This window comes from Dufourea novaeangliae, unplaced genomic scaffold, assembly GCF_001272555.1.
Source record: "Dufourea novaeangliae isolate 0120121106 unplaced genomic scaffold, ASM127255v1 scaffold18, whole genome shotgun sequence".
NCBI classification, from domain to species: domain Eukaryota; kingdom Metazoa; phylum Arthropoda; class Insecta; order Hymenoptera; family Halictidae; genus Dufourea; species Dufourea novaeangliae.
In genome coordinates, this window is record NW_015373888.1 from 1,156,138 (window position 1) to 1,180,306 (window position 24,169).

The 24,169-nt window shown below is 39.4% G+C and overlaps 1 protein-coding gene across 1 annotated transcript; it reads right to left on the reverse strand.

The window, feature by feature from the left end:
• LOC107185608 (cartilage oligomeric matrix protein-like) lies at nt 1–23,782 on the reverse strand. Its single transcript, XM_015573337.1, has 15 exons — nt 23,595–23,782; nt 18,907–19,080; nt 16,965–17,194; nt 14,972–15,392; nt 14,194–14,279; nt 14,041–14,104; nt 13,440–13,653; nt 11,530–11,658; nt 8,729–9,005; nt 8,380–8,532; nt 6,659–7,040; nt 5,722–6,069; nt 5,186–5,410; nt 3,508–4,017; nt 1–821 (listed from the first exon to the last, which is right to left on the reverse strand). The coding sequence occupies exons 1-15, from the start codon at nt 23,665–23,667 to the stop codon at nt 697–699; spliced, it is 3,411 nt and encodes a 1,136-aa protein (XP_015428823.1). The 5' UTR covers nt 23,668–23,782; the 3' UTR covers nt 1–696.
• Nucleotides 23,783–24,169: the final 387 nt, after the last annotated feature.

Here is a 24,169-nt window from a genome sequence, read left to right on the forward strand (position 1 = left end):
GAACAGTACTTTTTGTTTGTTTTTTAACTAACGGTATTTCTTTAAAGACACTACGTTACAAAGGTTCAGATTTCTGGGAAAATTACGGTATGTTTTTCAATATTTCTTTGATAATAACTTTTTAATAACCAACGATCGGCGGTTTAAACCTTTTGTAATCGGGTGTGGGTGCTTTTCGGAATTTCACCCCCTATTTCTTGTATTCCGTTTTGTAATCTCTGAGTCTGGAAACATTGCACACCTGTGTCCGTGTGTTTACGAGGTTGTAGATGATTGTTCCATAACGGAGGCGTAGAAAAAGCTGTAACCGTAGTTTCTGTAAACCGGCACAGAGATTGTTTTTTTTTTTATGTTTTATTTGCGTAGAGCCTAAGTCGATTTCGTACAATCGATACAAGATTTATTCCGACATTTATTTACGTTACGAACACAAATGTTTTCCAAGTATGCATACAATAATTTCTTTTTTTTCCAGCGATAAACGCCTCCTTCGTTTCATAGTATTATAATAACAGGGGCGTTTTAGCGAAACGCGTGCAAACGTTGTTCTACGTTTTTTTTCCGATCGTCCGACCTATGTTTCTCATTTAAAGGAAGAATGGGGTACGTTAACTTTACTTTCGCCATTTCGTGGGGGGCTTTTTTTTTACAGTAACTTGTTATAAATTCGCAATTTTCATTGTTGGAAACGGGAATTCAAAAGAAGTCGTAGTCAACGTTACGTTGCGACTGTTGAGGCTTCATATCGTTGCTCGGTTCAATGGCCACCACGTGCTTCAAACTGTCGGGCAGCTCGTTCCATATCGATTGCGGCACAGTTTCTGGAAAGTACAAATTAACGTGTTAGAGATCGAGAAGAGAGTCCAAGCAGCTACGTCTGAAATCGTGTTACATTCGCGAAATACCGTTTGTTCGTCTTTCGGATTTTTGTGAAATGGAGGCTAACTAGATTTCCGAAAATTCCAGGTATAGCGAGTGTATAGGGTGCCCCACGTAAGTGTAGCCAATAGAATTTCAAGACTTTTTATAAAAAAATTGTGTTCAACAAAAGTTGAACTCTATTTAAGTGCACATAATTTTCGTAAGTTAGAGTTTCTTTGTCTCTGTAGTATATCTGTTGTAATCCCATTAAAAAGCAAATGGTAACATTCATATCCTCGAAAGAAAGACTGCAGATAAATAAACTCTGATTTACGAAAGTCCTGTACAAGTTAGATGTAGTTTGACTTTTGTTTAACAAAATTTTTCTTAATGTTCAAGGAAATTCCTGAAATTTCGTGGCGACACTTACGCGGAACACCCTTTAGAATGTATGAAAAGGATACAAAGTGGTTGTAAATGTGATGCTTGCAATGAAATTCCCATTGACGTCACCACGGTCGGCAACAGAAAAAAATCGGTTATCTCGAAAACAAAGCAAGCTACGAAACTTCTATTCTACAGTATATACTCGAATCTTTTTTTTTCACTTAAAACCACCATTTTCCCGATTCTTTTACCAGTTACAGGACACCCTGTATATTTAAGGATCTGCTGAGAATTTAGTGAATCGAACGTAATATCTGTGGTACTAGGGAAAAGAGTACTCTTAACATAAGGGAAGAGAAATTTTCACTAATTGCAAAAATTGTAGACACCTAACGGTTAGGCTGCATATCTTCACTTGTGCATTAACTTTGTCTGAAAATAATTTATTCGTAATGGCTACTTGTCTATAAAAGTTACATTAGGTTTGAAAAATACTCGGTGAAATTTTCGAAAACCGGTCATGCTCGATTTGACGGAAATTTTGCAAATACCTTCATGTTTACATAATGTTTGCGAGAAGGATTTTTGGCTACAATGAAAGTGAAGACCTAAAATTTTGTGAAAAATATTTTACCATAAAAGTTATAGCCATCGCTCCTTGTTTGTTAAAAAGTTATTAAGATAATAATGATACCCTTTTTCTTCAACTGTCTCTAACCAACTCTGATCAGTATAATGCTGTGTCGGTAACGAAGGGAGTGACATTACATTAGTAAAAGATTTTTCGCAAAAGTTTGGGTCTCCACTTTCGAGTCATCAAAAATCCTTCTCGTAAATATTGTTCTCATCTAAAAGGAACCTATTTTCAAAATTTCAGTTAAATTAAGGTATGGATGTTTTCAAAATTACAGGAATGACACTAAAATGGTAAACACTTTATCTAAAATTTTAGGTCTTAACTTTCCAGTGGCCAAAAAATTCTTCTCGCAGGCGTTGTTTTTATGTAAAATGAAGGTATCTGCAAAATTTCAGCCAAATCGGGCACGATCGGTTTGCGGAAATACAGCTATATAAATACTCCGTGGCCGGGATTGATAGTTTCCTTTTCACAATTAAAATTAAACAGATTTTTTAGAATTCTTTGTCCGGCTAGGTTGGCCATTGCAACCATTTGTGCGACACGCTATGCAAATATCGTTGGAACAACGTTTGTAACGGTCCAAAAACAATATATCCGCCAAAGGAGACACACGTTGGAAACATTTTTATTGTCAATTCTCGTGTATTTTCAATTACGTTAGTTTACAAGAAGTAACACGACTGTATCGAAACCAAGTATAAAACTCCAGGGACTTTACTTTAAGGTAAACTATTGGTTCCTATTGTACTGTTTGTATTATTTTCAACAAAAAAAAGAAAGTATATATATTTTTTAAAGAGATCAAAAATTAAAAAAAAATGTGTATAGGGTTATGTTTAAAGATATTCCCATCAAAGATGATCTATAAAAGAAAGATTTTAGCATAGTTTCACCTTGAATCAATGCAGAATCCCATAAGAGTTAATCAAGAGAAAAACTTAATGGTAAAAATTCGGGAACACATTATTAATTCGATTGATAATTAATTTTTCATCCCTTGAGCCTCGATCAATCGTGACTTTGCTTTCTTCGAAAATTAACTAGCTAGCCTTGTCTCTAAGACAAGTGTAGAAAACAGCACGTTCTGCCGATTTCCCAGGGCGGTCTAAGTCTACCAAAATCCACCGAAAAAAAGCGTCACCCTTACATTTCCTTTGGCGGATACGTGTGTCTGACAAAGCGTCTGGGACGCCGAGTTTTGTCCCGCCAGTTGATTAGGTGATAAACGTTACCTTCGACTAGACATTATACATATAGGATATTCGTACGCGTGTGTTCGTTCGGTCGATCGTTTCGACGAAGCGACGAGAAGCAGGGAAACGCGCGCGAAACGGGGAACAAAGAAGGATTAAATGTGGTAAGCGTGTGATGGAATACGAGCTTGGAGACACGGAGGGTTGGGAACTTGGTTCCCTGGTAGGAAGAATCGACATAATTCCAGTCGTGTCAGAGAGCGAAAGAAGCGTAATAATGTCAATTAATATCGATTTCGATTTAACCCTACCGGTTAGCACACCTCTATACAGTTGACAAAATGTAACTACACGATCAATGGAGAACGACCGAAAAACTGTGTCCTAGTTTACATTTTTTCCCTCCCCCCCTTCTTTTTCTCTCACCTTTGCATGTGTACAGGAGATTCGACCAGGTGATCTTCTCCTGTGAAAAGCAGTAAACCCCGAGACGACCACCTTTCAGCGTCGAGTCGTACACGTTCCCAGAATCGGCCATCAGCTGTTTCCCTTGGTACAACCGGAATCTGATCAGTCCGATTTTCGGTCTGTGCAAGAGTTGCCATCTGTAGGGTGTCTTCTCCTTCCAGCCGATCTTCTTCGGATCACGCCAGAGTATCTTCACCTGATTGGGCGTGTCCTCGTTATGCCAGAGACTGTTTCTGAGGACCTCGCCGGGCCCAGTCTCCGAGTCGACCAACTTCAACGTGATACCGGGATCGCCCACCGCACGGAACGGATTCGGCATCCAGTACGGTTGCGAGCCCTTCTTCCAGGCGACAATGTAGAATCGCCGGTTGTCCTGGTACGAGAACACGAAACCGACGTAGTCGTCGTCCGCGTTGTCGTCGATGTAGAATGTGCCCTCGAAGTCCACGCCGCTGAATACATCCGGCCCTGGTTCGACGGAAGGATACTCGGTGTTATTAGGTGTAAGCCCTTTTTTTTTATTGTTTTGACACACCACGTTATCGGTCTTACGCGTAGTTGGGCATAATCAATTACATTTGTAATTACATTAATATGTTGTGAAGGTCATCTCCCTGAGTAGTGTTGCGAAGGTTTTAGTTGGCGGTCGTTGTTTATGAAATTGATGGGATGACCTTTACAATATATTCAAAATTTATGGAAATCGAGGGTGGCACCCTTTTTGTGAATATTTACCTATAATTACAATTACAATTGTCTTGCACAATTGCAAATACGAAGTACCTTTGTAAGTGTAATCTTGTTGCATAATTATAATTATAGTTACAATTGTACGTAATTGTAATTTAATCTCACATTATATTGTAATTGTGAATTGCAATTAGAGTTGCAATTACATTGGGTAAATATGTAGAGTAGGAGATGCAACTCCGATGACCTTGACTTTGACATATGTTGTCAAGGTCGTCCTTCTCAGGAGGACCTTCAGAAGGTTTTAGCCGTCGTTCATTTTCTATTAAAAAGTTACAAACAAAAAAATCTGCAAAATGTAGCACTTATTTTGAGTATTGAAGGGACCAATAACCTTGACCTTGGCATTGTAAATGTTGTAAATGTCATCTTCCTGAGTGATCTTAAAGAAAATTTCAGCAGTCGCTCTTTATTTGTTAATATGTTATTAACAAGTAAAGAGCGACGGCTAAAACCTTCTCAAGGTCTCAGAAGGGTGACCTTGACAATATATGCGAAGGTCAAGTTCATTGTACCACTTCAATAGTCAAAATAACTGCTACATTTTGCAGATTTTTTCTGTTTATTACTTCTTAATAAAAAACGAGCGACAACTAAAACCTTCTGAAAGTCTCTGAGGATGACGATCTCGACAACATATGTCAAGGTCAAGGTCATCGGAGCTGCCTCTCCTATTCTAAATATTTACCTCACATTGCAATTATAATTTACTTTGCAATTATATCTGGCAATTACAATTATAATCGAAGTTAGTAACAATTATAATTGCAGTAAAGTAATTTGTAATTGTTCTTAACAATTGCACTCTAATTGTAATTTAGGTTTTGTAATCAGATTACATTTTGCCCAACTCTTGGTCTTCCGCGAACATCCGATTTAATGTTACCAATAGCAATTCCTGGATCGCTGTTTACGAGTTGCTGGATCTCGGCGCCCCCGTGATTGATCCTCCACACTGGGTCATCTTGAGCTGTCCCGTAAGGATCCAAAGCGATGGTCACGTACCTACGGAAGTCGGTCGTCCATATCAAGCTGTTGTTCGGACAGTTATCCTGCATATTGACCACAGTGTCGTTGTCGTAGTCGTTCCAGCAGGCGTCGCCAATATTTTCTAAAACCGTGAAATATTTTTCGAAATTTGGGGACCATTGTGTTCCCTCTCTCTGACAAGGAAAGGCACGGAAGTGTCCCCCCCGATTTTGGTGTAACTTTGTACGTCTGTTAAGCAGTCAAAAATAAGGGATACGTTTTTTTTGTATCGGCTGAGACGCGACTTTAAGGGGTGAAATCACCCCTCGCTTTGCAAACGTCAAATGTTTATGAAGCGTCTATGACGAGACGCCTTAGTGGACAGTAGGCCTAATGCGTGTGAGCTGGGCCGTTCTTACCGCTTATTTAACGTGAGTCTACTGTACTCGCTACCTACTCTTAGATCCGGATTGTAGACGTAAGGACAATTGTCCAAATGGTTCGGTACGCCATCGTTATCCATATCGTCGTCACACTCGTTCCCTATACCGTCGTGATCGTCGTCGTTTTGCCCCGAGTTCGGTACGTCGGGACAATTGTCCCTGTCGTCCTGTATGCCGTCCCTGTCCTTGTCGTTGTCGTTGTCGCAGGCGTCGCCCACACCGTCGCCATCTCGATCTGTTTGATCCGCGTTCGGGTAGAAAGGACAATTGTCGCAGGCATCCCCGATCCTGTCCCCGTCCGAATCGATCTGATTTTCGTTCTTCTTTCTTGGACAGTTGTCCTGGTTGTTCGGAAGGCCTGGAAATCGGACAGTGTCGATTCAACGATTTCGTCATTGTGTAGACTGCAGATTTTATGATATTTATCGTGAACTGCAGATGACAGGTACGGTAAAGATCTTCGTAGAGATTAGTATAAATTTTAATTCACGTTGGACCTTACTAAACCTTTTTTGATCAAGGAAACAAATCTGTGGCATAATTTCAGTTCAGTAAAGTAATCGATAAAAATCTGAACTTGCATAAAGATCCACAGTCTACGGTCCTTGATTTTTCGTTTATAAAATCAAAAGAGCAAACATGTAAAAACGATACGATTCTAACATGAATTTTGATATGATTTATTATAACACCTTTGTTGATTTTTTAGATCTACAACAAATCTTCTATTTTTCCGTATATAAAGTATATTTTTTTACACGTATTTTTCCAGGACGTTTCTATCGTGTAAAAACAAAATTGGGTGTATCCCAAGTTTTTAGGTATGATTATGCTGTCCAATGATCAAGGATTGTCATATTGCAGGAATTTGTTAAAAATGTTACGGAACTTAAAAAGTTGTCGACTCAAAAACACAAATTGTTACGTTTGTTCCCGGTCTCCCTTACCATCATTGTCGATATCTTTGTCACAAGCGTCGCCGATCCCATCGTTGTCCGTGTCCTCCTGCTTCGGGTTTCTGACCAACGGGCAATTGTCGCATACGTCCCCGACCGAGTCTGGACCGTCGCGGTCCATGTCCTCCTGGCCCGGGTTCGAATGCAACGGGCAATTATCCGAAGGATTCAACACCCCGTCGTTATCGGCGTCTGGATCGCAAGCGTCCCCCATTCCGTCCCCGTCCGCGTCTTCTTGGCCGCTGTTCGGTATCAGGGGACAATTGTCCGCGCGACACCGTCGATCGTAACAACGAAGATTTCCATCCGGAATCCCGTCGCTGTCTCTGTCCACCCCGCAAATTTTTCCGTTTCCTGCCCATCCGACGTGACACTGGGAACGGTATTACGTGAAAATCCTATCATAAATCCTCCAAAGGTCAAACGAGCAACAAGCCATCGACTGTACACGTAAAACACGTTCACGCTAAGAGGTCAATACCGTCTGAACTGTCGAGGTTATGCAGGGTGTCCCAAATTGATAGGACAATCCCGAACATGCATATTCGTCATGCAAATACAAATCGAAAAGTCCTTTACCGTTTTGTAATCTGAACCTCTATTTCCGAGATATAAGCAGTTAAAGGAACCCAAATCAGCTGAGCGGTGTGCCACACGTACGCGCAGTTGCAGTCAAGAAGCGCCAGATCACTGACCTCTGCTTCGTGATTGCGCCTGCGTGTACGCGTGACCCACCGCTCAGCTGATTGGAGTTCGTTTAACTGCTTATATCTTGGGAATGGAGCTTCAAATTACTAAACGGTAATGGACTTTTCGATTTGTATTTGTATGAAGAATATGCTTGTCCCGGATTATCCCATCTTTTTTGGACACCCTGTAGATGGAGTTTAACACATTCGGGACGGGCCGTAATCGTTTTTCCAACCCCATGGCCTGGAGAAATGAATTTCTCTTTTTTTATGTTTTTAGTATCACATTTTTGAATGGGGAATTATGTATAATTCCCATTCGATCATGGGATTTGTCGTTTAGGTAAATATTTAAAGGTGCGTATCCATTTGTTGCATATCCTTGTATCGTATCATCGTTGCGTATCATGGTATCGTATCACCACACACTACATTTTCATACGCAACGATGCAACGCTTGCCCGTCAATATTGATACACAACGGTGATACGTAACGAGTGGATACGCACCCTAAACTATTTGTAACCCTGGACGACCAGTACCAAACTGATCCTTTAGCTGTCACTAGATACATTTATTTGTGGCTATACAAGACCCCCGAAGAGGTATAAGAATAGATCTTTCATCTTAGGGGAGTTGGTGGCCCACCTAAACTGTAGTCCCGCACCTTAAAAACCCTGTGATTTTAGTGACCTCTACGTTATAAGAACGGTAAATCTATGGTGGTTAGTGACTCTAAAATGGAAATGGGGTAACGTAACCCCATAAAAGTGGACCGAAAAAATACATTGGATGAAATATGTACTCCTATACCCCGTCCGTGACAACACGTACAAATCCCCTACACAATGCTCCAAAGACGGGCATTTGATTGAAAGGGTCTGGACCTTATAGTTCCCAAGACGGCCGCGAGATTCGCCCATATTGGGAACTACCATTCCCATCCGTACTAAATGTTTTAAAGAACTTTTATCCCTATTTTTCGTAATTGTCATATTGTAAGCCATTCATTCGAATATTTACCCTGCAAGTGTACCGATCAGTATCGAAGCACACGCATTCCGCGTTATCGTCGCAGATGGTGGTCGAATCAGGACAAACATTGCCCCTCGGACGGCAACCGATCGTTTGGTTCCCCTCATATCCGGGCTTGCAAGGGCCACATCTATAGGAACCCTGAAATAATTCGAGTTACGGGAATACCGGTAAAAGGAAGCGAAACGTTGTTTTCTGCATGGGAAATGATATACAGGGTGGTCTAAAAATCAGTACCCCACGATTTTTTAGGCACTTCCGATAGTCGGAAACTATCCAGTTAGATTCGCACCTACTTTTAATACATTTTATTCCACCTCTATCTCATAATCTGTACCTCGGTGTTGATACACTCCGTGTACGGACCGCAACCACCGTTGTTCTTCTCGCACTCGTTCACGTCCTGACAGATCTGCTTGTGGGAACCAGCAAAATCCAGACCGATCCCTTCCACAATGGACCCGGTGTAACCAGGTGGACAGGACTCGCATCTGTACCCGGGACGAAGATTAACGCATCGAACACCGGGATGACAAGGTTGCGCCATCTCGCACTCGTTCACGTCGACGCACGACGAACCGTTGCCGATGTAGCCGTTCGGGCAAGGGCCGCATCTAAAACGGTGGTCACGGTTACATCGAAGGGAATCTGACTTGAAATGGAAACGGAAACGCGGTTTAACGAGACGAAATAGAACAGAGGTAGGCCCTGTTCAGACCGGTGACTTAAACCGGTATGATTTTGACTGGTATTATGTCATCAAAGTTATACCGAAACCGATATATTACCAAAAACCGAAATAAATACCGGTATTTTTTCGGTTTCTATAAGGGTAAAGCTTATATAAGGTTATATAAAGCGAAGGTTTAACCGAAAATACCGGTATTTTCCGTTTCGGTAGAAGTCCCTCGTTCAGACTCCGCTAGTTCAAATCCATGTGCACGAAAAACAAGATGGCGGTGGTCTAGTGTCCACCGCCGCGCACATTGGCATATATATGTATACAGTAAACTCTGCATTAGTACCCGAAAATTGGGACTGGAGCCCGAGTAGTTATTATTGTTAGTAGTTGTATAGTTATATTGTACAGTAGACTCTAACTATATTGCCATGGTCGGGACTGTGGAGGAGTAAAATAGCAATGAGTTCAGAGCCCCCTCCATGCTCCCTCCTCAGCGTACTGGAGCGCCAGCGTACGCAACGTGGTGGGAGAACGAATTTGTGTGCTCGAAAGGAGGTGTGAAGGGGAAGTGTTTCGCGTGGCAATATGTTTAGTGGCAATATAGTTAGAGTCCACTGTACATATGCTTGGCTAGTTTCGAGGGACCCCCCCGCCGGTGCATAGTAGTCCAGGAACCCGCTTTACATGGGCAAAAGTCAATTTTTCAAGTTTAATACTTTTTTTTACTTACAAAGTGAAGACACTTTAAAATGATGAAATCCAAAATACTATTAATTTTAGACGATTGTGTAACCGCATACGAAATTCTGAAATTAATTTTTGTAAGTAATCGTCATAGATCATCAATAAATGAACGCTCGAGATTCTAACGTTGCGGCCGTCGCAATTATATGTTATTTTTGTATTTTTTTTAGTTTGTATTTTGGTCTAATAATTATATTAAACAAAATTCTTGTTATAAAAAATTCAAAATCACCTCAGTTTTTATATGTCATTATACAGGATGCGGCCGAATAACATGTACCAGCGGGTACGAGGTGATTGCTTATGGAAAAATAAGATTAAAATATAGAAAAAATTTTTTTCATTTAAGGCTTAACTTTCGAGAAAATTGACTTTGAAAATCTGCTAGAGACGGCAATTAAATAGGACTGGGCTAGCTCGTCTGTTCATTACATTCCATTTCTACTTACTACTATGGTGAATACACATGTTTTAGATTCATTTTTCGAAGTCGATTTTCTCGAAAACTAATCCTTAAATGAAAAAATTTTATTCCTTATTTTAATCTTATTTTTTCATAATGAATCACCTCGTACCCGCTTGTACATGTTATTTGGCCGCACACTGTATATTTTTGACATAGTAATGTCATACCTGTGATTAAGACGAATTCAACGATTTACTATTACATGTATATACTATGACCTTGCTTGTCTTGAAATAACTCTAAAATAATTTTGGCCATGTAAAGCGGGTTTCTGGACCACTGTGCAGTGATGAACATCGGGTGTGCTTACGCAGTAGGTCGAGCGGGTACTAATGTAGGTTTTACTGTAACGGTGGATCTTGAGACCGTGCGGACTCGTAGTGACACAGCGCGAATAGGACTTCGACCGAACAAGCGACATACAACGAATATTTGCAAAGCAATTCCATCATCCTGAACGCAATCTCGGGAAACGCAATTGTTAACGACGGAAGCACGGATTGCAACGCACAGGAAATGGTCTTCTTACCTGTCATCGTGCATGGCCGATTAGCCTTCGAATTTATTAACAACGAATAAGATCTTGTTCGATTAATGCACACAGATTTCTGTGCAATTAGTCCCCGTTTTTCGGGTGAAATTGTCGCTCGTCATATTCAGGAATTAATTTTCAGATTTTATTCGTTATTCGAAATGAAATGCATGTATACAGGGTGTAACAACAATGTTGGAGGACCCGGAAATGGGAGACTCGTGTGGTGATTTGAAATAAGTTTTTCCTTAACGAAAATGTTATCCGGGGCTTTGTTTACGAGATATTAACGAAAAACCCCGACCAATCAAAGCGCGAGTTTGCCGGTTGAGTCCCGCGGTAACGTCGGCTACCAATTGCAGCGCGTAGCCAACGTTACCGCGAGAACTCGGCCGGCAGACTCGCGCTCTGATTGGGTGGGGGTTTTCTGTTAATATCTCGTTAACAAAGACTCGGATACAATTTTTGCTAAGGAAAAACTTGTTTCAAATCACCTCACGAGTCTCCCATTTCCGGGACCCTAAAACATTTTTGTTATATCCTGTATACTTCCGACTTTGATGCGCGTCGTTGCCACTTTTTGCCTCGTGATGGAATGAAAACGATACGGTTTCGTTGAACCAGATCTTGTGGTTTCATTTCACCGAATTAGGGACCGCCGTGTCTGATTAGGGGGAAATTCGTATAACAGATGATTCGAATGATCGGCGCGACCTGTAATACGGATGATGAATGATCAAGTCGCATTCCACTTCCGGGTAGCAAGGACGTGTCTCGCAACCGTTCCTACGCAGCTCGCAGTGTCGCCCGTCGCCGATGTGCCCGACAGGACACTTTCCGCAGCTGGAAAAATTCGTAGACAACAGATGTACAGTCGCCCACAGAAACTATTCACGGACGTTGAAAGACATTGGAAAAAAAAACCTTTTGAGACTTTCAAGATCACTCGAAAAATTAATACGTTCATAGAAAGACTTTTGGTCAGAGACACACGCAGATAAATATAGAGGGTGTTCCATCTAACGTGAGCATTTTCAATGTCTTACTTGTTTTTGAAGATACAAAAGAAATGCGAGGGGAAAGTATTATTTAGTTAGAAGGAGCAAATAGGTACTACTAGATAAGCGAAAATTTTGAAAACATTTACCATAAGAGAGTCACCTACGGTCTGTCACAATAAATAAATGAATTCCTCCAACAAGATCAATTGTACGGAACCAATATTTGTAACTTAATACATAGAATACAATGAATACATACATAGAAAAATATGAATTTTAAGCTTTCGTCTGACCGACACTGTATATGTACACATACAAGAGCGTGTTCTTAGTGTTGTAGTTCCCCTATATAGGTACTTTCGAAGTAATATTAGACAGATATCAATATTTTCGTGAAATACCAAATGAGTAACGACAATCGAATAGAAACCTCGAATAACGACTTATAGCACATTGTGGTCAGACGTTTCGATTTCATTGGTCGGTCGTTTCGTAGCGTAAGTGTTCGAATATAGTTTCGCGGGCAACTTGTAGATCTGTGGGCCGATCGAGAGATAACAGTATTGTTCTAGAGCTGGAAAGAATACATAGTAGTGCCGTAGCGGCTCGGAGAATTAACCAATTAATATTTCAAGTTTCTTTGGTATAGCACACGTCACCGAAGGAACCAAGAAGGAAAAAGAAAAACATCGTAGTGTTACCTATTGACCGCCAAGAGCATCACAGGTGGACACTTACGCAGACTGAGCAGAATGCAGTAGACTCGCGATAATTACCCGCATTTGGGGGTCTGCAGGCGGGGGCAGTTCTAGGACAGAGTTGGACACAATTTTATTCGAATAATACATGGTGAAAAATAGTAGTATCTAAGATTGCCAACTTGAACTTTAAACAATTAATGAGTCTGAATAATTTTTCGCCAAGTGTTTACTCATGCCAAGAGGAAATACTATTTTATTATAAAAATTGGAATTTCCACGTGTAGTCGATCAAAAAAGACGATACGACTTTTTTTTTTATCTTTTACTCGTTATTCGAAATTCTTTATCTAGATAATGAGTTTGCCCATCTCTGTTCTAGGAACGGGTAATTATCGAGAGTAAATAAGATCTTCTCGTAGCTCGGTCGACGGACCAATTATATTGGCGACCGAGAGTAGGCTGAGCGCGCGCGTCTGTCTAAGTACATAAATACACTACTGACCAAAAGTATGGGACCAGAGTTCATGGTCGATGAAACAGTAACTCATTCTTCTGTTACGATATAATAAAAGTCACAGAATCGTCATTTCTTGTAACTAAATAAGAAGTCATCAATTTCTCAGTATCAACTACAGTTCCGCAAGGCTAGTGTTAGAAAGGAATTTTTCTAATGTTTCGTTTTCAATAATTTTATCGTTGACCTTGAGATTTTTTAGTAGCAGTCGAAAGTTGAAGTTTTTAAGAATGTTCTGTTAAATTTTCAACTAAATTTATAATTATTCAAATATCGCGTAAACAACCTTGACGGGTATATCTGTGCAGTTATCGCGAGTCTACTATGCGTACATCCGTCTCTTGCCCCCCTGCCCCGTGTGCCCCCGTCCCACTTGAACTTCTTTCCAGCTCCTCTACACGTGATTACCTGTAACCGTCCACGCGTTCGTAACAACGGACCCCGTGGTAGCACGGATTGCTCGCGCATGGATGGACCCAAGCTGTGCATTGGTATCCGTCGCCAGTGAACCCGGGCGGGCACGGGCCGCACCGTGGGCCCCGTGGTGTGTCGCGACAGTCGGCCCCCGGGTAGCAGGGCGACTTGTAATCGCAGGTAGATGGCGCGGGCGTCGTGGTCGTAACTGTGAAGGAAGTCGAGACAAGGGGGGATCAGAGGATTCATATCGGGGATAACGATTCCTCCGAAGTGAGGCCCGGTTTACTCCATTTTTCTTTGTTTTCTTTTTCTTTTCTTTGCATTCAAAGTATACATTGTTTATTGCAGACGTAAGATCACTTTTTGTACATTATATGTGAGTATTTGTAACACGAGCATTTGTATCCGTTGTGTACAGTTAATATCGTTGAAATCGTTACCACGCGAGAATTGTGTTAACCAATATACGTGAAACGATAGGGGGTGGTGGGGGTTGGGGCGGATAAATCGGAGAGAAGAATAATAGGGGGTGTGAGGGGGTTTTCTCCCGGGCGCGATTAATAATTTTTCGATACAGCGGAACTTCACTCACCGGGACGTTCCCGACAGCCGGCGCAATTTTCGATCAAATGTCGCAGGTGTTGCGTTTCCACTCTCTGGAATGGGCAATGTATGAGATATGAAGGTATTATGTACAGAATTGTGGTTTCAGATGTGACGTGGGCCCACAGCGGGGAATACTCACGTTTAATTCGATTTCCCTCCACACTCTTTTGGTAGCCTCGATCAGCTCGTTCAGGGTCTTCGCTATTTGACTGTCGGTGAGGCAAGCTGAAAACGTTCGATTACTAGGTAAGCTGGGTTACGTGTGTGTACAAAGGTAGTGCGTTTACCGATTTCGATGAAATTTTCAACCTGTGTGTAACTAACATAAATCTTCGGAAATGTGTTTATTACATTTTCATTACAGTCTCAGATAAAAGAGTTGTAAAAAGCGACCTCTACTGTTTTCGTCGCGATTCCGATCAATTGTGACTTTTTCAACATTTTTTTTATACATCATTTAGTAAACTAATCTCCCTAACTTCGCAAAAGAACTCAAGTCATACTTGGACCAATTTTAAAAAAGTTGTTCTATTTTAAAGAATGTGCGAATAGTTTGTTTACCTACTGTGTAGCATAGAGAACAGAGTTGGGCAAAATGTAATCTAATTAGAAAATCCAAATCACAATTACAATGTAATTGCAATGTAATCTCAAGACAATTATAATTACAATAACATTGTAATTAACTACGAAATTTACGATGAAAGCTACAAGGTAATTGTAAAATTACACTGTAATTGTAATTAACTACACTAAATTTACAATAAAAATTCCAAGGTAATTGTAAAGTTATGTTACAACGTAATTGTAATTGTACCGTAATTAAATTGCAATTACCTTGTAATTGGAATTTAGATTTTGTAATTAGATTACATTTTGCCCAACTCTGGTATAGAGCGTTCCCTATTCGGCTTTACCTTTCTCATCCAAACTCTGTATTCCGATGTCTCCACGCCGAGGGATTCTCTTGTTGGTCGCGGCTGATCGACCGTACGTTTGCTCGTCATCGGTGTCCCATTCGCGATCCAGTTCGAAGTCGCTCAACGAACTGTATTTACCGTGATCATCCTCGGGAGCGCGTTTCGCGTGGTGTCGATTCGATTGACCCAATCGAGCCGAGGGATGTCCGTGGCCGGGCCGTGGGATGATCGATTCAAGGTCGTCGGTTCGATCGACACGATCAAATCTATCCGATTCGTCGATATCGGTGAACCAATTGGACTCCTTGGACAGATCACCGTGCACACTGGTGTCGTGGTTAGGACAGTTTTCCTCCTTGAACGCGTCGCCGATGGACGATGATCGATACACTTTCGCTTGGCTTCTTCTTTCTCTGAACTGCAAAACGCAATTCGTTGGAAGATTATCGACAAGAATTCCGTTACGAGGGATCGAGTGTTATCGTTGACTGCTGGAGAAATTTGTACTTTTTTCTTTCGATCTCATAACCTTTCCCAGATATCACACGACGCCTTGAAGTCGCCCATTTTATAGCTATTTTAGGTTTAAGGCGTCTTTAAGTCGTCTTCAAGGCGTCGTTGGGCCTCATGTGCTATATGGGTTAATAGACGTTTGTGATAGCTTTTTATGGGCTGAATACGAATTTGTTAACCGGTCTTTCCCAGTACGGACAGTCTTTTGAAAAATGATTTAAGTCTTTATTCGTTATTCGTTATTCTGAATAACTCCGCAGCGAATAAAAGTCAGGAGTAAGCGACACCGCTTCCCGTCCATGGATAGGAACCCAAGGGGTACGATGCGGTAAAGGGAATCCTTCTAGGGATAACGATTGACGATTTACCTTACTCGCTGGTTCCTTCGAATAAATTCGTTTTATTCGCAACTTTTATTCGAGGATTATTCGAATAATATTTTATTCGCAAAAATTTATCCGAATTTTTATTCGAATAACGCCCAACTCTGCCGTGCGTACACGCAGCTTAATAAATCGGGTTAGAACTCCTCCGAGGTTTGTTACATCCATGTGTCTCGATCGAGAACGAAAAAGTGGGCTGGACGCCTGTGAATATTCAATAAGGATGAATTCCGAGCGAATCGAAATCGATTCAACGGTTTAAACGCGTTACGCGCGAGTTAGCTGCCCGCGCGTAATAAAGCAAACAGCCTTGATCCGAGCGACCATATTTGGAAAGGCGTCATCCTACGATCTCTAACGTCATCGGTGGCTCCGTAACAAACCGTGTGTGTAACTCCCCCGGAGAGAGAGATCGGAGATGGAGCAAACAGAAGAATACGTTGGTGTGTAATACCTTTCGATCTTATCGTTTACGGAATTGAAAAATTCATTTGCTACTTGAAATGTACTTGTCTAAATCTTTTCTGACATCAGCATATCATCGTCCGAGTTCTTAACTGTTCTGATTGAACTTTTGAAACATTTTTAGTTAATCTACGTGTACGTCTCAGTGGTTCACAGAATACAAATTTACCTTCAAATGACCTTCGAAACTTTTACCAGATTGAAAATAAATAATGTCATTCTCGTTCCCCCATCAAAACTAAACATTTTTATCTAAAATACTTTCTTATGAAATGCTTTGTTTTTATGATATTTCCATGTGTCAACTTAAATGCCACCTCTTGTATAATAACTAGCTAAAGCTTGTTCAATGTTTTGAAAACGTGAATTGTGATTCGTTTTACTTTTAAATAGCAGAACCCTGTGGTATTCAGCTATGGACTTTTGAAAATTTTACGGGGTATTCAGCTAATGTGTTAAAATCGTTACAAGTACGTCATTTCGATGAATCGAAGCGTATCACTTTGGGAGCACATTTTCAAGGTGTTATACACTTTAAGAAAATACAATAAAAAAGTATCGATTTTTTTACCCCTTCGAATGGGAATAGCCCCCGTGACAGGGAACAGTGTGACAGTAAATTTGCTCACCGCCTCTATCGGCTGACCGTTCCCGTCATCTGCCAGTTCCCTTAAACGTTTCTTCAACGGTACTATCGAGCCTTGGAAGACGCAGTCGACGTAAACGTCGATCCTGGCGTCAGGCTGATTCTGATGCACCGAGACGATCACATTCTTGATCGGCTGATCGTCCCGCAAACCGTTCGCGTGGATGTGCTCCGCTGTTCGATGTCCATTATCCTGCAGGCTCTCGAGGATCACTGGAAAACAGAATACAATAAGGTAAACCAACCAGTAATTGACTGTATCCCAGTGAATGACCATTAGGTAAGAAATGTAAATTATAAAGTTAAAAAGTATTAAATGTTTATAAATGGAAGCGCGGTTGCACTTTCAATATCGCATATTTTTAATTTAGCATTAATTTATTAAAAATATTTCAGAAATAAATCAGTCATTTACTGGGCTTTTACATGTTTTCTACTTTATAAATAATTTCTTTTAAATTACGATAAGAATACATAATTACCGTTACAAAAATTTTAAGAAAAATAAATGTATTTACAATTTTAACAGTTGTTTTGTTGTTATAATTAAATACATTCAAGTATTAATCTCAAACGTCCAAAAATTCAACAATTCGCTCATTCACTGGTTGGTTTACCCTACTCCTACCGACTCTATTGTTTTGTCGTCTCTACTGAATGAGATCATTCGAAGCTCATAATAAGTCGTTAGAAAATAATTGTCCTCTAGTTGCAAGATTCTTTTACCCTTTTTTTATTAAATTCAATGATCAACGTTGACTGCACAACATTTTATACTATTGTATCATGGGCGTTGCCCCCTGCCCCCCTCCCCTGGATGGAAAAAAGTGGCGTTTGCCACACCCTACAAGAAAAAAATTGGATTTTGCCCCCCTCCCTTTTCAGAGTTACAAAATTTTTGCGGAATATTTAATATTGGAATATAATTTGAAACACAATTAACAGCCTCTATTAACAAAACGCATACATTTTCAACGATTTATGACTTTAAAAACAAAATAAAGTGTGTCTGGTTGCGTACAGCCTTTTCCACTGTGGCAGTCGATGTATTAATATTTTTGCCACCCCTTGACTGATAACCTCGGTACGCCCACGTATTGTATTAACCCTAGATCACTAAACTGCCCTGTGATTTATGTTGTTACTAATCAGTACGACACTGTACAACATTTGCGTATTTCTTCGAATTTCAGCGTTACATATTATTTGCTTTATGGCGTTTGTATGAAAAAATAAAACAAAATATTTTCCACGGTTAGAAATGGCTTAAGAAAACGTTTAACCCTTTAACGCCCAGTGTTGCACCGGTGCACCACTCATTTTAAAAATGCGTCAAGTTCTGTCACATTTTAATATTTAACTTTTGTCAGCAAGGATCCGTAGTTTCACTGATGTGAAATAGGCCTCTATGTTTTCTGTTGAGAAATTCAAATACTCCCTCCAAAATAAACAAAGAAAATAAAAAAAAAAATGAAAAAGGTAAGGTCTGTCTAATATCGACATTTTCAACTTCAAAATAACAAAATACAACATATAACTCAGTCTCATAATTTTGAAATAACGATTTTAGGGTCTGGGTGTTAAAGGGTTAATATCGTAATGAAATATTATCCGTATACGTTCTTCTTATTCGGAATACAGGTATTTTCAGGCTAGAACGTATTATACATTTTCGTTGGATCATCATTCTAGTACTGGATATATTTAAAAGATCGTAGATACTGTGTAGATTTCGAAAGTTTTTCTCGTGCAACATATGGCCCCGGTTACTATGCCAGTCAACGTGATAATGTATAACGTTTCTATTTTCATCGAATCTCAGTGCTATTATTTGCTTTATAGCTTTTGTATTAAAAATAGAAGATAATTTTTCACAATTTCAAATATTTCGGCTTAATACTACAGTAATTTCGTTGGTGTGTTACCTCGTTTAGCACGTCTGTCGATCATCAGCATCGTTTTCTTCCCGAACGACCCGTACTTGACGGCCAAAAGTGTCTCGACCATTGCCTCCGATGATTTTTTCTTCGACTTCACGTTGGACAAGGCGATCGCGAAATTGTCGTCGTCCCATACTTCCTGGAGACTCGCAGTCAAGCCTGTGGGGAACGTAATTATCGTTAATTTTTGTCCGACAAACACTGGGTCTAGAGATAGCGTGAACTGCTACAGACTCCACTCGATTATCGTCCCGAACTCTGGTCCACGCCAGGACAATACTCTTATAGGGAGAAATGCTTCAGTTCCTCGTAAATTCGATTTTTTTCCGAAGCTCGAACCGTAGTAACAAAATCAGAGGGGCAAAAAAGTATATGCTTGACAGGTATCACGCCCTCTTCCCCAGAGGTGGGGATAATGCCTGGACAATAATCGTGTAGGACCAGCCAGACAATAATCGAGAGGAGTCTGTACTTGTGAATCACGAGTGATTCAATTATGTTCGTTTCAGATCACGGTGATTCGTGATTTCTCGTGATCGTTTTTGATTGGTTGGGAACATAACACTTCGCGACACCGTAACCTGTAGGTATATTTTATATCAACAGCATTAAAACAAAAATGCGAATTACGTCGTGTAAAGTAAAGGAATAAATAATCTATATGTTACATAACATACATGCATAATTATAGCAAATCATTCTTTCAGAATTTCTCTTTTTTCTATTGATTTTTAAACACACAAACAGTAATGTTATACATTTTCAAATCGTATTGAGTATGTTTTTTTTTAAAGATCAAGAAATATAATCACACTGAGCAAAACTAAACGAGATAAAAGAATCACGATCAGTTTGTATAGGACAGCTCAATTTCGGATCAACGCGATTAGCGCCACTTACAATTTGGTACGCTGCACGAATATTGAAAGAAAATTTTTTTTATTTACTTGAATGTTTAATAAATAAAGACCAGGACGTTTTTTTGCTATATTCCTTTTGCTTTTTTGAAAGGGGCCTTAATACGGAGGGGAAACTTTGTACTTATGATCGGTAGTGTAGACCATATCAGTCGCAAAATATACGTATTATTATACATGTATTATAGTGTACTGTAACCAGTCACAATAATACCAACCAAACATCGGACACAATAAATTGTTATAGATTTTTTTCATTTCCATACCACGTCTCAAGTATGCAACAAGCGAGTCACAAGGACGACACTAATCATTCTGAATTAATCGACTGGAAATTGATCGTGAATCTATCACCGGCTGATTAACATAAGTAATGTAACGTTGTAATAAAAAGTAGTTCATGGGAGTGAGTAGAATATATATTCTGGGATATGCAGAATGCTGTATTAAATATGATAATTGAAATGTATGATCTTCCTATTTTTTTGAGTTGTATACATTTACAAAAACGGTAGTAAATTGATCTTCTCCTAAATTAAGTGTTAGACATTACGTTATACGAAGAGCGTTAACTAAGTGCTCGAAGTAATTTAAAAAATGTATTCTACCACGATCATCATCGTGGACCGGAAGTCATCCACAGTAATCATTCAATTCTAGAGTAGGTATCTACTCTGTATTCAAGTTTTGAAATACAAATCGAAAAGTCCTTTACCGTTTTGTAATTTGAAGCTCAATTTCCGAGATATTAGCAGTTAAACATCTTTTTGGGACACCCTGTATATTGCAACCGAAAGTATCGATGCTAGAAATACTCTGTATCGAAACGAAAGTATCGATTATTTAGTTCTATTTACTTGGATCGATTCTTCCCTACTTGTCAGTGCCGAGGAGCCTTCGAGCACTCATCGAGGATTTACTGTATATGCTGATTTTCGTATAAAATAACCAATGTAAACTATTGTGTATATTTCGATTAGTGTTTGGTGAACCGTAATGTTGCATGACGTTTCGGAAATTCTCGATCAAAATGGACCCAGAGTCCATTATTAATCGTAATTATAATCGCAGATATTAAACGTGTTCGCGGGATCAGCGAGCGTGAAAACAGCGAACGTGGATTAGAACGAAATCAGGGAAAGAAGTCAACTTGCACGACGACTGGTTTGCCATCCCGTCAGTGTGTTATATGGGAATGTGGTGTGTGCACCTACGGAAACTAGGTACAGTCCGTCACACGAGACACTTACCTACCGATATCTCCGTGAACATTAAATGGCCGTGTAAAAATGTAATTATATTTGAACGAAAGCAGGTACATTTAGAAAGCTATTAACCATTTCGTTCCTACTGTTCTCATATCGTCATTCTAGTTCTTAATTGTTTTATCTCCACTAGTTCCCGAACTGACAAAATTCAGTTTAAAATTCACGAAGTTCAATATTATAGAAGCAGGAAAGTAATGAAATAATCAAACACACTATTTTAATGTTTACCAAAATCTTATCTTATTGTCGACATAAATATTTAATTGTTGTTAGTACTTGGAGATTCAACCATTAAGAAGAAAACAGAAACTCTCAAAGTTTCGTAGTTAGGACTTAGAAAAGTATTTGTTGTTTCCTACGTTGAATTTTCTTTATATTATGTTGAATTCCTATTCGTTGGACCAATAAGATGCACGTAGATTGATTAATTAAATTGTTTGGAATAAATTAAATTAAAACAGTTGAGAACTCTGGCGACTAATGACGTTTTTCATTCGTTTCCATTTGACAATTTTTTCTTACTTTTGTCACAGTTGTATATGTACTGTATTATATAGTTATATATTGTATAATAATTACCATTATAATGTTGTTATACATAATAAAACCCAATTTTCTCTTACCTTCGATCAATAAACACTCTTGAAATATTTGAAAGAAGTTAGAGTTCTATAAGTTTCTGTTATATCTATAACGATGCTCAACACTTGAATTATATCGAATGAAAGTAACAAAGATCCAATAATGTCTTATTTTACTGATAAACTTTTAAATATACATTCAAATCTGTGACATATTATCTATATAAAACTAGAATAAACTATCATGTACTCACAGAGATAAACAATTACACGATAATAATATTTTATAATTTACAATATGCAGCCATATATCAACAGCAGGAAATTACATTCCATAAAAATTCATGCCGATTTTTGTACCAACACACGTGTCAATGTTCGAAATGTACATTTAATATAAGCAAAAAAGAAAACGTAGTTGTCCTTCCGTCTTGTATTTGCATTTTTTCATTTCGTAGAATCATAATGACGTAACTGTAAGACTGCGTCAGTGTTTTTATTAAAATATCCTTGGACGCTGCTCCTTGGAGATGAGTACAATTTCATTCGAATAATAGCAATTAATAGTACAATAATAAAATCAGTATACGAGTGTTTTAGGTTGACGTTTAAACGTGTAATTTTGTTAGGCAAATTTATTCGTTTGGACATGTGTTTACTTATACGAGAAGAAATACTATTTTATTTTGCAATTAGAAAATTGGACAACTAGCTTTTTTTATCTTTTATTGTTTAATCCAAATTCTTTATTCAGGCAATGAATTTATCCATCTTTATTCTTTCTTACCACATCCACATAAGATTTTCTCACACGAAATACGCGATAATTAAAAACCTTAAATATTCAACGTGTTAAGCGGTCGCAGTGAAAACTACCAATCAGATCTATACAACTTTTCGCAGAATCTTATGTGCCCTATATGAAGTATAGTTTCATTATTTTGTTTCTATTCAACAGTCTTATAAATTCCACTAGACCCTTAACACTAGAACTACCAGCGTTGAATATATGCTAAGTTAATTTGTGTAATATATTAATACGTGTAATATATAATAAAATACAGCTTAGTATAGTATAATATGAAGTACATAAGCAATTAAAAGTAACATAAATGCGTATGGAAATGTCTCTAGGATTTTAGTAATTGTGAAATAAAAAATCTGAAGCTGGTAGTTCTAGTGTTAAGTATTACTAATTTAGTGCAGTTGTATCAGTTTTGTCTGCACTCTGAACAACCCACTTTCTATTTCGATTCAACTCAAAAGGCATACATTTCTCGATGGTATTCACATAGATTCAAAAGCATATAAAGAACCTAAAAAAAAGAACAAATTTACTCAGCAACCTAATGCTATAAACTATAAATCAATCTTTGGGGACATGCGACAGAACTGGCGGAAAATCATCGAAAGTTTGAAACGCCGTGAACACGTTTTCAACGAAACTAGATCCTCTCAACGGCCGAAAATCGAGAATTTCGAGATACGTTTCTACAATAGGTGATCAAATTATCATGAACAGGTGGAGAAATGAAATATTTTATGTTACCGTGTTCTTTACTTTGGAAATCACTAACCCGAAAGTAAACAATCGCAAGAATATTCTTTCGAAATTACAGGTAACAAAAAAGCAAACGTGGTAGGTACTTTAAATCGACACGTTCGATTTCAACAGTTTCAATTATTTAGAATATCGCAGCCAATCAACCTGAAACGAAGATGTAATGCGAAATCAGGATCCACGAGTACTCTGAAACCGATCTTAAATCCCCGACAACACGAACAAAATCTTTTCCCTGTTCCCCAGTGTTATTAATTCCGTTTTTGATCAAAATTCAAATAAGTGGTATTTCGAAGTGTTCATAATAATTTATTCACCCATTGTAATAGGATGGCTGGTCTCTTACCTTTGTCCGGTATGAGACTGGACTCGACGGAACAGACGGCGAGTAGCACCGCGACGATCCACGTCGGGATCATTTTTGTTTTTTCGATCGTTGCCAACGATCGATCACGCGTGAGACGTTCTGTCGACTTCCACGACGATATATCCAATTCTGGCTCGAACAAGTCCGATTATTCGATTCCACCGATCGCCTTCACGGTACGCTCGTTTCGCGGTTCGACTCGAGGCAACGCATGCCCCGCGATGTCCAGCGGACAAATAGATCGCTGGACGTTGGCGGTACGTCGACTGAGACGAGGAAAAGCCCACGGAACGGCTTTATACGTCACCCACGGGAATGCCAGAGCATGGAGTCGTCGGCCGCCACCGCGGCACCCACGAGATAAAACGAATTTCACGCGTCGCGTGTCAGATCATGAGTGTTCGGTACGTCGGAAAATCATCGAAGGGACCATGGTCGTGAACGGATTCTCTTCTGTCCATTCGCTGTAAAGTAGCCGTATTAGGAAGGAGTCTTGGGTTCCAGTCCTGACGGACCTATTGGTTTTTTTTTTTGCGCTTACAAAAAAGTTATTG

What these genes read in the sequence shown, in the direction of transcription:
- LOC107185608 (XM_015573337.1), bottom strand. Translation starts at nt 23,667, where the DNA reads ATGATCCCGACGTGGATCGTCGCGGTGCTACTCGCCGTCTGTTCCGTC. An exon ending in ATTCATCATCCGTATTACAG is followed by an intron (nt 9,006 to 11,529) that starts GTCGCGCCGATC and finishes CCACCGTTTTAG; the next exon opens with ATGCGGCCCTTGCCCGAACG. An exon ending in CAATCCGGATCTAAGAGTAG is followed by an intron (nt 5,411 to 5,721) that starts GTAGCGAGTACA and finishes TCACGGTTTTAG; the next exon opens with AAAATATTGGCGACGCCTGC.